Below are 15,822 nucleotides of genomic sequence, written 5' to 3' on the forward strand. Positions count from 1 at the left end.
CAGCCGCGGATCCAGGAGGACACCCAAGTTGCGAGCCCTCTCTGAGGGGGCCAAAGTTTCGCCCCCTATAGACAGCGATGGAGTCAGCTGGCTATGCCGGGGCGCCGGCAACCACAGCCACTCGGTCTTGGAAGGGTTGAGTCTGAGTCTGTTCCTCCCCATCCAGACCCGTACGGCCTCCAGGCAACGGGTCATCACGGGTCATCACGTCAAGGGCATCGTTGGGGTGGCCTGGGGTGGAGATGTACAGCTGAGTTCTCTCTTCTTCAAAATGCTGCATTCATAATTATACTGAATGTAGTAGCTAATCTATCTTTTTGCCTTAGTACTATAGCTATATGTAATCATTGAACAGAATTGCTACATCCCAATTCCTTTTTTTAGAACAGATATGAAAATTCATTGTTAGATAGTATAAATTATATTCAAAGATTGAATTCTAGGTATTAATATTTTTGTTTATCTGATATTTAAATTCTTTTATGCTGCATATCGTCAAAATTTAGTCAGTGAAGTTAACATATATAGTTTACATTATGGGTGATTCTGACCAGATGCTAAAATGTTGGTAATGTATGTGCATAAATGTAGGATGTATCTGAAAGATATAGTTTGGATAGATGATGTAGAATAATACTCTATTTCAGTTTCCTAGATGCCAACCCTTGCGAGCTTATGAACATTTATAAATTTAAAAAATGGTCTGAATTGGGTTTTTTCATGCAGTTTAATATAAAACAATTTAACTTACCTACAGGAGAAACAGACCTTTCCAGACACTGTTTGTCTTCAAGATTATACACAGTAGAAATCACTTTAGCTCCTCTGTGTTGTGCTAACTGAATAGCTATTGTACCAAATGGCTGTAGAAAAATCAAATGGTTATGTACTTGTATTTATACATCTATTATCTAGCTGCATTAGAGCCTATTGAAAAAAATAATCTTTCAAATCCTACATTCAGTGTAAAAGAATCTTAGACTTATGTGTTTACTTTTCTGTTCTATCTGGAACTTCAGAAACCTTGAAATTTATACTTTTCTTCATTTTTAGCAGCATAAAGGAACATAAAAGATGCCTTGAGAAATGTTTCTGCATGACATGCTAGCAAAAGAAAACCTACACATTATCCAGAAGCTAGTTCCATTGTTCCAAAAATTCAGTTAAAATCTTTTTTTCCTATATCACTCATTGGTTTTAATCCTGTATTCTGGGACAGCACACAACAAGCCTTCTCCATCTTTTTAATGTATCAACTCTTCAATATTTAAAAAAGCACCAGAATGATTTCACTTTTATCTTCTCCAAAGTAAATATTGCCCTGTTCCTTCCAACTTTTCCCCACTGGAATAATTTTTCTTAGCTCTGAACATTTTCATTACTTTCCACTGCATCCATTCCAATTTGCCTACATTCTTCTTAACGTATGAGATTCTGACTTTTGAGATTTTTAAAACTTTAATTTATTTAAAGAAGTTTTATGGTCAGCCAATTAACATAGTGATCTTAGGTGACTGACAACCGATATAAAAAAGATCATGCCTTTTCACCAGGTGCCATACTATGGACCCATACTATTCATATTTCTGTCCATCCATCCAAACACGCACACAGACAGATGCAAATTAAGTGACATTATTGCTTCTCCATGTTTTTGAAACTTGTGGTTCTGTTGATAAAGCCACAAAACAGGTACTTTTTAAAAATCATTATCAGGTGACACTTGTGATTCAAAAATCTATAACTATAATTCAAAAATCTTATTGGTAAGTTGAATTACTGCATCCCATTCCAATGCTGTACTTGATTTTCTGTATTGCTTAGCAACAGAAATACCTGTACTGTATTTTGCTTGGCTGAAATGCAAGGGTAAGAAATATAATGTTGTAGAAATTAGTGGAATTTAATTTTTGGTGAAAAAAAAAAGCATGCCAGATTTTACTGGAATTTACAGAATCACCCTATAATAGTCCTCTCCATAGCCAAATAGATATTAGTAGCCTATTTCTCCCCCCCCCATCCATTTAAGTAGCAGAGATTGAGGCATTGATTAAGGTGTTCATTTAAGTAGCACAGACTAAGGTGATCATTTGGAAAAAAGAACAAGAATAATTCCAGTTGTGTGAACAGAAGGCTGCTTTAACAGCATTGGATTTAACCCATTGAATCTATTTCTAATAAATAGCTTTCAGTATTCTTAAGTTCAATGGCATTTTTATACATACACTTGCACCATCCATTATCAACACGTTCTTTCCATCAGAAACATAAGAGAGATAATGTAGAGCTGTATATGCACGAAGACCGTCATGAATGGTCCCAGCTGATTCAATCCAGGAGATTTTTTCAGGTTTGTGAACTGTTTCACAAAGAAGAAAGTTTGGTGATAGACTTTATAGCAGTGTTGAAGCATACAGATGGTCCTTGACTAACAATCATTTGTTTAGTGATCATTCAAAGTTTCAACAGCATTGAAAAAAGTGATTTATGTCCATTTTTCACACATATGACCGTTGCTGCGTCCCCATGGTTATGGGATCAACATTTGGAGGCTTGGCAACTAGCATGTATTTATGCCAATTGCAATGTCCCAAGTCACGTGATCACCTTTTGCGACCTTCTGGCAAGCAAAGTCAATGGGCAACTGAGATTCAGTTAACAACTGTGACAAGAAAGGTCATAAAATGGAACAAAACTGACACTTTACAACTGTCTTCCTTAGCAATGGAAATTTTGGGCTCAGTTGTGGTAGTAAGTCGAGTACTACCTGTATATTGATCTAAACAAAAAAACTAAAATGAAATGTTCAATTTGCTATACCTATGAAATCATTATCACACAAAAGTATTCAAATCTTCCCTTCTTCATTTGTTTCTCTATTAACCATTTGATTAAATTGGTTTTAGCTGATCAACTACCAGAGAGTTTTTAGAATAATGTTGATTTGACAATGATAAATGTCAAGGCATGAACATTTGAAAAAAAAATCAAAAGTAACTGAGTAAATTGTTTTATAAAACAACAATTTGTATTATTATTGATTAAATTGTTTTGAGTGCTAAGTTAGGCTTCAAAATATGTACGTTAAGAAACAATGCAGTTTAATATTGTGAATCTAGACGTTACATTCAAAATTTAATATGAAATTTGATTGGAGATGTTCCAAACCAGTTTCAAAATTATAGAAATATAAGGGCAAACTGAAATCCAAGTATTATACAAACCTATGCATGCCATATGACTATATGAAACTTCATATTTTCCTGTAAATTCTATATATTTATATGATCTGCAGTATATACAACACTTACAGATCTCCAAAGATAGCTCCAAATCGAAATGCAAATATTTCCGTATTTCAAAGCAAATCTTTGTAATGGGGCACATTTTCCAACTGTGGAATAAATTTTGCAATTGAAATTTTATGTCTTTTATGAATTGGGCATGTTTTGCAATGTGGAAGATTTCCAAATATGTTTTTCTACAATATAACTTTAATATATTTACCATGGTTGAGCATACTGTATATAATAATAATAACCTTAATTCCAGACCCAACTCAATGTTCTGTCCCACCCCCTACCCTCCGTTGTGATTTTTGGGAAGGACAAAGGGAAGATTTGGCTATTTTCCTTCTTAATAATTAGTAAATGCTTCCAAAAGAAACCAAGAACATCTTAGAATAACATATTAAAAAAACCTAGGATGAAATGCTTGCTTCAGGATTAGTCAGAAGGAAGAGTGAGTGAAGTAATAAAAGAAGTTTATCAGAAACAGATGACTCAGCTTTTGTAGTTTCTGTTTAAAGAGAATAATAACTACTACTGCTATTATTTAAGTCAAATGATAAAGTTTTGATCTAAGATGATAATGTTTTCGCGTTAAACAAGGTTTATTCACAAATTGAACAATTTTTGAGTACCTTAGGCAGTTACATTTCAGAAACAGTAATGTATTACTGTTTTCTACCTACATACCTAAATAATGCTCATGAACTAGAATCTCTTCACACAATCCAGATTCTTCTGAGTCCAATGGTAAAATTCCTATGAAAACAGGATTTCCTCCAGCTTAAGACAAGATTATAATCAGCTGAACAACATCCAAGCACAATCATTGACCTGCACACCTTTGAATTCCATGTAATGCACCTGAATGTGAATAGCTAAGAAGCTTAGTGTAATTTGCCCGATGTAGACATAAATAATCTGAATCAAAAATCCCCCCATTTAGTTCTTTCTTGAATAATCATATTCTGTAAAATAACACATTAAAATAAAACATGGAGTATAATTAAAACACACTCTTATAAAATTGTTATTATGGGAGGGGGTGCTTCTGTGATCATAAAATAGTGTTCCATGAATGTGAGCCAATCATAATCCCAAATTCAAGAAGACAAACTAGTGAGATGGTTGTCTCCATTCATCTATCTTTCCAGGATTTTCTCTACCACTTCTTTACCTTTACTTTTTATTAAAGGAAGATAGGCCAACAAATCACCAAATTGCAGTCACTATTTTTAAAAATGCCTATTTGATGTGCCAACTTTCATGTTTTTTAATTGAAATAATCTAAAGCAGATGTCACACAGAGTTTACAAGGACATAAGGAGCCATGGTCATCTAGTTGCTCATCTTTGGTTTAAGACTAACAGTCTGCAGTGATTCTTAATATTTGAAGAAGGACATTAAGAAAGATCCAGATGGGCTATTATGTTGCTTCTTTCCATGTTTCTCCCTTGTATAAATACATCTATGCACTGACTTTGAAACTTTGAGGATTTTGCAAGATTAGTTTAGGGCCTTTTCCTATATTTGTCTTGCTTCTCCATCATTAAAGATTGCTATCATTTAAAGTATTTTTATAGCATTTGCTTCAGTCTCATAGGCACACATTATTTTGATTCATTTACAGTATCTCTTAACTTGGAATGAATTTTTAATAAAAACAGATTCCTAATACAATTAGATGCAAATGAAAAATTACTATAAAGTGATTGTCACAATCTTTGATTTCTTTCCCTGTAGACAAGGAATTCGGTTTTTAAGATTTCTTCCAATATAGAGAAGTTCAATACTTTCTTTCCTTGTCAGCATTTTATTGCAAAACTTTAGTCTTCCCACATAACTATAGTATAGGGATTAATAGGGCAAAAAAAAAAGTAATATAGGTACATTAGAAGGAGAATTACCAATAAAGCTAAGGCCAGGGAGGAAAGTGACAAAATTTCTCCACTGTGCTCAAGATTATTATACAAATCCAACAACCCAACTATGAACAAAACATACAGTAATGGGGTATTTGCTGTTAGGACTGAATGTGCTGGTTAAAGTATTAAAGAACTATGTCTTCTCGAAGGTCAGGACAGCTGATCTAGGGGCCTCCTTTTGTGAGCTGAGAAGGCATGTATATGCCTATATATATGTTGGAGTTGTTGCCAGTAAATGTCTATGGAGATTCTCAATCATCCAGGTCATGGTTGTCCCAAAAGTGTTTTTTCCAAAGGGCAACTGGACCTTGTTGTTTTTTCTTTGAAAAGTTTCTCTTTTCATCCAAGAAGCTTTTTCAGTTCTAACTGACTGGTGGGGGATGAAAGGATTTATATTCTTTGCAGTCATTTAGTTGTTAACACTCTAAGGGTTGGTCGTTAGCTTTTTGAGAGTTATTGAGGCCACTTGGGGGTTTATCTTTAGCTTGGTGGTATAGGATTCTGATTCTCTCTGTTTGTGATCCAGTGGATGATGAGAATCCAAATGTAAATACTGATCTGTGTGGCTTTTCTGTATACTTCATCGTTGAGGCTTCTGTCTTCCTTGATGTGTACTGAACAGTCCAAGAAGGGCTAGACTATTTTCCTTAGCGTCTTCGTATGTGAACTTAATGCTGCTGTCCACAGTATGGATGGGTTTGGTGAAGGCTTCCACTTCCTGTGTTTTAATTTTGAGCCATTTCGGGATTCTCAACACCCACTGGAGCAGAAACTGGGAGTACTTATATAACGCTACACCTGGGCTGAAGATTTGCCTACCAAAGAACAAAAACACATCACGGAAGCCCTCAGAACTTGTGGCTATCCTACCCTAACTTGTGGCCTTCATCAAATCCATAAAAAGATCCAGCAGGAGCTCCTTTATAACAGAAAAGGTAGAGAACAAACAGAGCAACATCGTCATTCTATATGTTGCAGGAATATTGGAAAAACTCAGGAGGATTCTCAACCAACACAACAGTTTGGAAAAAGCACCTTTGAGGTTGCCAATAAGTGTTTTCTGTGCATAGCCACATATGATGAAATTTTATTCAAAGGTGCTCAAAGTGACCGTGCCAAACCTTTGAACTAATGTAAGAACTTGATGCTAGAAGCAGCATGTTCAGAAGACTATCTTACAAAGTGTGCCTCCAAATGGTTCACACACCTCTGTTAGCTATAATTTTAGTGTCTAACCCAGTTCTCATACTGGAAAAAAAAACATTGTAAGAGCAGCCAATATATGTCTGAGAGATGTGACCTCTGAATTCTAAATTAAATCTTCATAACAATTAAGGGAGTGAAAAGCTCTTTGGTCTATGATATATCGAACAGCATTTCTGGATCTGGCTTTCAGTGGGGAAAATGGCAGTTTAACCTGGTTTAAAATGTAGAAAAAGGTTAAACATTTGAGGATTTACTAATATGAATTGCACGCTGATTCAAAATAATTATGCCATGGTATGGAATGACATTTAAAAAGATATATTCAGATGGGAAAAATTGTAATTGCCATTGTTGAGAAAAAATTCTGTGATCAAGATGAATGTTTTATCTACAGTGTTGTATCTATTTCAGACAAATACTCATTCTGAATGTTAAAATAAGATTTTTTTTAAAAATGGTAAATTTTTACAATTTAAACATTTTAGTTAATTAGATAAACTTACCTACTACCTCATCTTGAAGCTTAAAAGAAGACACTTTATTTCCAACTGGAAGAAAGGGAAAAAAAGGAACAATAAAACACATAAAAGAACTATGGTACTTAAAACAATGTTACTGTTAATAATAATTTATTATAAAGTCTTCTAATACATTATGCAATCCACAACATGATAACTATAGGCAGTTTTAAAAATTACTGAGAAGGGCAAGAAAAAAAAAACTTTCTCTGAAATAGAATTTAATAGAAGACTAAAAAGGGAAGGAAGTCCAGACATTACATTCCCAAGAATAAAAACTGGAAAAAAGACTATTAAATTTATATACCCATTTCATATATTTAGCTTCAAAACAATCAGATCCACAGATCAATCAACAATATGCAAGCAATAAACAAAATAAATTCAGTTAATCAAGATAATGTATTTTAATTCAAGTTGGGTGTTTCTGTATCCAACTTCATTTTCTAGGTGCACATGTGAACTAAGACAATCTACTATATGAACAGCAATTTACTGCAGTTTTATGTTATTTGTCTGGGACTGCAAAATCTACCTGAATACAGTTCTATAGATCTCCACAGACATCTCCCAGAATACAGTTCATTACTACTGATTTGCTAGTCAAAAGTCTGGCAGTCCTAGCCTAAGGAATTAAGGAAAAGAAATAGTCAAATTAAAAAAAAAATAAATGTCTTTTCAATCTCCATTATTCTCAAACATTTCAATGTATGCATTTATATAGACAAACTAGTTTGTAAATATAAAAAGAATTGGATGTTTGAGAATGAATTTAATGAAAAAATATCCTAGAAATTATTGGCTTATATGTTAAATGATAATTGGCACATGTTTTAAATTAAATTTCCAATCAAACTTCCTCACTCAATCTCATTAGGTGAACCTATCATGGTAAACTGTCACATGGCTTCTTTAAATTATGGCCTAATACGTTGTAGAAATATCTTACTGTCATTTATAAAACATGGTTTATGTTTGCATGATTGTGGCAAGTACTGTCTCCACTGCAGCATTAATGCAAACTTTTACACAGGACAAAAAATGAATTTTAAGCGGCTCTCAAATAAAATGATCCTGCACTTTAATTCTGATAAGCCTTTAACATTCAAGTCTGCTAAAAGTAAAATACCTCTCAGTTGGCATACATTTTTTATTATATTAGAGCTGTGGTGGGGAATCTGTGGTCCTTTAAATATTGCAGAATTGCAACTTCTAGTAGCCTAGGAGTTGTAATTCAGTTGTAATTCTGGAGTGTTGTAGGTTCTGAGAGTGTAATAGGATCTGTAAGAGGATCACTGAACATAGGGACTGGTAATTTTAGTATATAAATACTTCAATATTTTATAGAAATATTATGCAAATTAGTATACTTACTTTCCAACACAACACCAGCAATTTCCCTTCCAACAGGTAGAACTTTCTTCTCTTTTTTTATTTCTGATAAAAACTTATGACAATAACAGAAGGTCAATTGTCAAGTTTAGTACATCTGCATAGGGAGCAGTAAAATGCTAATATGGATTCCTTCTACTAACAAAAATGAGACCCTGATTATTTGGAAAAAAAATAATGGAGTCTAAGGCTGCAATAAAATGCATTTTTTCCATAAAGCAAATGTTGAACATAAAGAAATCCTTCTAAGTTATGCACTAAACTGTAAGTCTAGCATTCTTGAAACTATAAACTTGGTGTCAGAGTTTAGTTTTCATAATAATTACATTGCAAAAACAATTTAATTTTATAAATTGTAAACACTTGAAAGTTCAACTAAAAGAGCAATAGCACTTAGACTTATATATTGCTTCACAGTGCTTTATAGCCCTCTCTAAGCGGTTTCCAGAGTCAGCATATTGCCCCCAACAATCTGGGTCCTCATTTTACCGATCTCAGAAGGATCGAAGGCTGAGTCAACCTTGAGCCGGTCAGAATCAAACTGCCGGCAGCCGGCAGTCAGCAGAATTAATCTGTAAAACTGCATTCTAACCACTGTGCTATCATAAAAGTAATACATATATATTTTCAATTTTATTGTGTTTAAAAGGAAGCTGTGTAAGCTTAGAAACAAGTATTTATCTGTAATTATCTTTAAAGTTTCTATTCTATATTTTAATTATTAAAATCAATATTAAAACATAAAATATATGACTTTTTATGCTGAACATATACTTTTGAATGCCATATGTACACACTGCCAATCGAACTAACGGGACAAGATAATGTACCCCAAAGAGTGCTTAATTTCAGTAGAGTCATGCAGCACTCACATAAACCTGTATTAGTGCCGATGTATGTGTAATGGTAATCATGTGAAAGTCTGAAGTAACATATATGTACTAAGTGAATCAATTATCATGTGTACAATAGACCATTGCAAAGTTCTTGCCTATTCACTATTATGACATAGAAGCTAATATTTGAGCCTTGGGATACAGTATTATTTTTCTTCCTTGATGTAACATTTTATATATTTGACAAAGTAAAAGGTTGCCTGAAGGACCATTTTGTCTCAATTATATCAACCCATCTCATCCGGTCAGACAGTAAGAACATATTATGGACTCTGTTAGTTAAAGAATTCTAACTGGAGGGGTCTACGAAAATCTCCTTTGCTGTTACCCTTACTTTATGGAATATTTTGCCCCCTGAGGTGAGGTTAACCCCCACTCCCATCGTCTTTTGGAAGAGCGTTAAGACCTGGCTCCCTCAACTGGCAGGGGGATCCAAGAACAACATACAACCCTGGGGATGGTTAGTGGCTTGAAGGCACTATTTTCAACTTTTGTTGCTTTTTGTAAGGATCTTATGGTTTTTATAATTTTTTTTACTCGTAAACCACTCAGAGTCACTTAGAGAGTAAGATGGATAGTGTAAAAATTTAATAAGTAAATACATTTAAAAACTCAGACCAATTTATCTAGCAGGAAAAAGGCGAAGGATTAAAGTTAAGCAAAGTACCTACAAGTTTCAAGCTTTGTAGTAAGCTCACCGAACAAAGGAAAAACTTCCTATGTCTAGAACTGTGCTGTGATTCATATATGAGTGTATATGATAGATAAGATGGTCAAGATATTAAACTTGTTTGCATGAACTTGCATGAGACTTTATTCACAGAAGAATAAATTTATAACCATTTGACAAATTTATAAATATATATATATACATATATCAAATACCTTTTTATCAATCCAGCTAAGAGCACAGGCTTTAACTTGCACTTTCACATCGTGGTCACTCACAATAGGAAGGCCATCCTAAGGTAAATTGAAAGTATAGGTACAATTTCTAATATATTTTTCGAAAGCAAATCCAACAGTTTGACTACAATGAAAAACAGTCGAGAACATATTTCAAACTAATAGCGTTGGCACATTAGGACAATCAAGGTTAACCTTGAAACTTTCTTTGAAATTTTGATCCTATGCAACTGAAAGCTTATACAGGTAGTCCTCAACTTACGACTGGTCATTTAATGACTGTTTGAGGTTATGATAACCTCGAAAAGAATGGCCTGTAAAACACTTTAAAATGCCCCCCTCCACTGATCAAGTGATTGCCATCTGGGTGCTTGGCAACCTGTTCGCACTTACGACCAATTGTCAAGTACCCCTGTGATCGATCACGTTCACGTTATCACCATTTACAACAGTGGTTCTCAACCTTTTTAATGCCGTGACCCCCAACCGGTCGTAAGTCGAGGACTAAACCAGTCATAAGTCGAGGACTAAACCGGTCATAAGTCGAGGACTACCCAACCGATCGTAAGTCGAGGACTAAACCGGTCGTAAGTCGAGGACTAAACCAGTCGTAAGTCGAGGACTTTCCCTGCCCGGGAGCGCCGCGCATGCGTGGTTCAGCCCCCTGCGCCGGCCGAGGCATAGCTGGCAAGCGGCAGAGACGGAGCAGGCTGACCACCAGCTGGCCCAGCCCAAGGGAGGTAAGGCACCCGCCGGAAAAGGGGAAAAAAATGGCGGACAGCCTTTCTTGGCGACCCCCGTGAAATGGTCGATCGACCCCAAATGGGGTCGCGACCCATAAGTTGAGAACCGCTGATTTACAAAGTCTTCTGACAGTTTCCCCAGAAAGTCAATGGGAAGTCAGCAGGGAAGATTGCAAGGTGCTGCTGTGGAGCTGAGATTTCCTCCCAACAGTCAGCTCTTTTGAGGGGGAACTCCTCAAGGGACTGCACAAATGGAGCTCAATTCCCAAAGATCTGAGCTCCGTTTCTGCAGCCCTTCGAACAAGTTTCTTTCCACGTACACAGGGGAGGGAAACTCTCTGAAGGGCTGCAGAAAGAGAGGTCAGATCCTGAAGATCAAAGTTCCACTACTGCAGCCATTTGAAGGAGTTCTCCTCCATGCATGGAGGGAAGATGAACTCCTCCAGTGGGCTGCAGGAACGAACCTGGGCTCTTCAGGATCTGCGCTCCTTTTCTGCACCTCATTGGAGTTTGTCTGCTTTCCATGTGTGGAAGGGAACTTTCCATGTGTGGAAGGGAACTGCTCCAGTCAGGAAAGAACTCTGTTCTTGCAGCCCATTGAAGCAGTTCTCTTCTTCTAGCGAGGTGGAGATCGCAAAGCTGTGTTTCTGCAGTCCTCTGCAGCAGTTCCCTTCTACACACAGAGGGGAGCTGAACTCAGCAGGCAGCTCTTTCGTCTGTCTGCTTAACAACCTGGCAGATCGCTTAACCACTGCAACGACGAATGCCAAAATTGTAGCCATGTGGGTGTCTTGCTTAGCAACGGTTTCACTCAATGACCAAGATTCCAGTCCCAGCGGTAGTTGTAAGTCGAAAAGTACCTGTACTGCTGAAGAAATATATTTAAAACGGAGCATGCATTCCAAGCAGTATTAGGAACAGCAATGAAAACAAGACATGCAGAATTACATTACAAGCAAACATTTGTAAGAAATTCTAGCAGAATATTGTGCTTGAAAAGGCAATGGGGCATAGGAATATTAATTGGAGCAGAGAGGCAGTGGCAAGCAGGGATGGCTTAATCTATTTCAATCTGCCACTTTGTTTTATTCTATAATCTGTAAAGCGCTTTTCTCCATGTGGAGAAAATACTATAGTGAAAGTAATTATAATTTTGGAATAACGAAATAGAGAATTGAATGACAGTAATGCTATAAAAACAAAATGAAATAGAAAAATGAAACATCTCTCACTTTCATCTGCTTTCCCACAAATAGTCAAATGTGGCACATATTTCCCAGAAACATTTAGTCCTGCCCCAAAAAAAGATGGCAAACTGCAAATCTCCTAATGATATGCATATATTTTATTAAATCTTACTATAAAATGTTATAGGCAAAGCAATTCTAAAATAAATAATCAATATATGTACAGTAAAATCACTTTCATATAATTATTTGCCAACAATGCTTTCCACAACTGTCTTAGGACACCATTTATAAAGTTGGTATTTTAATAAAGCTGGCTGAAATACAGTAGATTCAGCATAGTAACACATTATTTATATTTAATATATTTATATCTAACATCAAGAGGGGTTAGATTAGTTTATGTTGAAATGGTTTATTTAATGAGTTTTGGAAATCACTTCACTCCTTTCTTTTATAGTGCTAATGTTATGTTCAGCAAAGATTTAAAATTATGCTAAAGATAATGGTTGTGACTTTAATATTACTAAGCAATTCCTGCTTAAATGCAATGCTAACTTCCTTGAATTCATGTGGTTCCACTGTTTCCTCACTATGTCAGATCATTTCTTTAAAATGGAAAGTGATAAATTTTGCTAACAGATGCACTTTTTTCCCCTGTGCTGTGAAGAAAATAACTGCTGGACTTAGCGGTTTCTACTTTAAAAATATAAATTATTACATAACTTTAAGTGCAGTAAGTCTAGGCTTGATTCTTAATGAATGGCTACATCATGTTTGGACTGCTCGGATTGTGCTATATGCTTTGATGTTTCTTCCTATCATAATATAGTTCTATTCCCTCTCCTGAGTTCAAACAACCCAATATGCTATTATATCTGTATTAACTATAGTTTATACCAGGGCTTCCCAATCTTGGCAACTTTATAAGACGGGTGGACTTCAACTCCCAAAATTCCCCAACCCCAGCATGGCTGGCTGGGAAATTTTGGGAGTTGAAGCCCGCATGTCTTAAAAGTTGCCAGGATTGGGAATCCCTGGTTTATACAATTATACTCTACCAGAATATTTGGAAATTTGTTCCAAATTAATTTTGATTAATTAATTAAGGGCCCTTTGACTGGAAATATGTTTCTTAAAATAAATGGTACTTAAATATACACAGATCACAAAATCAGTTAATAACACGATATAATACACATAATAAAAGGGCCTGTGATCATGCTTAATCTATTTTGCTATTAAGAAAGCAAAATTCTACAGTCTACAATTAAACATTTAGCTATTGCAAGAGTTATTCTAGGATCCTTATCCACCAAAAATACAGTATACATCTCTGTATGGTCCGGTTTCTGGTATGCCGATACCGGTACCTGTCCACGGACCCGATTTAGGTGGCTCGATATATTGTTCAATTTAACACTGTGAAAGTATCAGTCCCTGATCAAATACAGAATTCTGAACGGATGTGTAAGATAGCAATGTAACTCACCTTTTCCAGGAAGATGAACTCTCTTTCTTTTTCAGAATTCTGCTGCCAATATAAGCCTTTCATAGTGATCTTTAAAATTCAGAGAAGAAAATAAAATCCCTCAGATGTTAGAAAATTTTCAGGTCAGATATAGTAGACCCTAAACCAGCGGTTCTCAACCTATGGGTCGCGACCCCATTTGGGGTCGATCGACCATTTCACGGGGGTCGCCAAGCAAGGCTGTCCGCCATTTTTTTTGTCCGCCATTTTTTCCCCCTTTTCCGGCGGGTGCCTTACCTCCCTTGGGCTGGGCCAGCTGGTGGTCGGCCTGCTCTGTCTCTGCCGCTTGCCAGCTCTCGGCCGGCGCAGGGGGCGGAACCACGCATGCGCGGCGCTCCCGGGCAGGGAAAGTCCTCGACTTACGACTGGTTGGGTAGTCCTCGACTTACGACCGGTTTAGTCCCCGACTTATGACCGGTTTAGTCCTCCCCTTACGACCGGTTTAGTCCTCCCCTTACGACCGGTTGGGGGTCACGGCATTAAAAAGGTTGAGAACCACTGCCCTAAACAATTTCTATCTAAAAATTTGGTAAGTTTTGGTAAACTTCTTAAGTTTTACCCCCCAAAAAAGATTGTGGATGTTAACCTATTAGATATGAAGGTAAAAGAGGTGGCATTTCTGTATTACTTCCCATTCAAAAACGAATGCCAAATTGTTATGTGACATCGGTTAGGTTGAATAACATGCTCACAAAAATTATGATACCTCCTCGTTGAATTATAGTTTGTGGTGCTGTTTATTTTATTTATCAAATTTGTATAGCTGTCCCTCTCTCAAAATCAACTGTTATAAAAATGCAGCTGTGATTAGTTTATGATTCAGTGTGCTGCACAATACATCCAACATGGTACATTTATGGTTTCCTGTTGTGCAAATCCAAACAATTTGTTTCATTCAGAAAACTATTGCATCAGTATTATCCCTTTCAAAATGGCAATAGTAAGCAACATAGCAATAGATCCAAAGTTCATTTTCTTCACTATGAGAAAAAAAAATTACTCGTATTTCCCTCCTCAATTAATAGTATTTTGCTTTAGAAATCTGTAAAATCTGCTCAGCACTATAAAAACAGGCTTTAGGATATCCCATAACTCAAAAATAGGTTTGAATAAATCAGTTACTTTATTCACAGATTAATTAATCCATTGTGTATGTGCAGCCTTTGTTTACTTCATTAGGGCCAATGTTTATATTTGGGTTACTATACAAAACCATTCAGCATCTGAATTTATACATCACTCTGTGCTTTGATCCTGAATTAAATAGTTAACACCCAACCGTGGTTTACAAACCATAAAACCCGAATTCACATAATATACTATATACCAAACCAATCATGCCAGATTGTAAGCGAAGGGTAAACCGTTTACGTTACAGCTTAGCGTAGCAGGTGAATCCTGATTAGCTAAAACAATGTTTTTTTGCGCCTAATTTTTCAGAAGGAACCAACACGTAACAGATTTGGCTTATCAGTTATTACGGGATGGTTACAGGTTCAGTTTCAAGAGTCTGCAACTCTTTCAAGCACAGCTGAAACGAAGCGTGTAGAGCTCCTGCAGAGCTACGGGGCAATCAAGGAGACAACGGACAACACGGTTACTGTACAGCTGCCCCGCAACACGCACTCCCTGCCGTTCACACGTCTAGCACCCCTCACCCGCGCGAGAAAAAGAGTCCGCGACTCTCTCGCCAAGCCCATTACCTCGTTGAGGCCCCTCTTTTATTCTCGCGGGAGCGGAAACGTCGATTGCTAAATCCTACAAATAAGGGTTCCCTGAAAAGGCAACTGTCGATTGGTCGAGCCAGCCGTCACTCGAAGCAAAGGCGGGACCACACGGCAAGAATCTTCCATTCAGAGTTGCCTCGAGCGTTTCACGGCTTTTTGAGTTTTCTGAATTAAAATGACTACATTTCCCGGCACTCTGCGTAACGCGAGTCATCTGGTTTCAGTACGCAGCGCCTCTCCAATTGCTGAAGGGTGGGAAAAGTCAAGAGCGGACACGTGAAAACCCGAGTGCTTTGGTTTGAATGGTGTTCGAGATTACGTGTGCTTTTTTTCTGATAGAAAAAGAAGAAGTTTTTAATGACTTTCCCGGGGCTGGAAGCTCAGCCCTATACCTTTTTTCTTAAGATCGTTTTTCCCACATTCACCACTGCTAATTTTCGTCCGTTTTGCCGCCGTAAGAATACGTGCAAACTCAAAAACTCCCTCGGGCATCGTATAAATCAG

At 36.7% G+C, this 15,822-nt stretch overlaps 1 protein-coding gene across 1 annotated transcript in view; it reads right to left on the reverse strand.

The window, feature by feature from the left end:
- CRYZL1 (crystallin zeta like 1) overlaps positions 1-15,356 on the reverse strand; it is a 24,710-nt gene extending 9,354 nt beyond the window's left edge. Inside the window, exons 1-8 of the mRNA XM_015819618.1 lie at positions 15,295-15,356; positions 13,553-13,621; positions 10,110-10,187; positions 8,311-8,383; positions 6,922-6,966; positions 3,978-4,046; positions 2,226-2,359; positions 752-863 (exon numbers count right to left, since the gene is read on the reverse strand). Coding sequence (XP_015675104.1) covers positions 752-863; positions 2,226-2,359; positions 3,978-4,046; positions 6,922-6,966; positions 8,311-8,383; positions 10,110-10,187; positions 13,553-13,615 — 574 coding nt within the window. The 5' untranslated portion in view covers positions 13,616-13,621; positions 15,295-15,356. The remainder of the gene's footprint in view (positions 1-751; positions 864-2,225; positions 2,360-3,977; positions 4,047-6,921; positions 6,967-8,310; positions 8,384-10,109; positions 10,188-13,552; positions 13,622-15,294) is intronic.
- Between the last annotated feature and the right edge of the window lie 466 nt (positions 15,357-15,822).

The sequence above is a fragment of the Protobothrops mucrosquamatus genome, unplaced genomic scaffold (genome assembly GCF_001527695.2).
Source record: "Protobothrops mucrosquamatus isolate PMUCROS unplaced genomic scaffold, P.Mucros_1.0 scaffold_149, whole genome shotgun sequence".
Lineage (NCBI taxonomy): Eukaryota > Metazoa > Chordata > Lepidosauria > Squamata > Viperidae > Protobothrops > Protobothrops mucrosquamatus.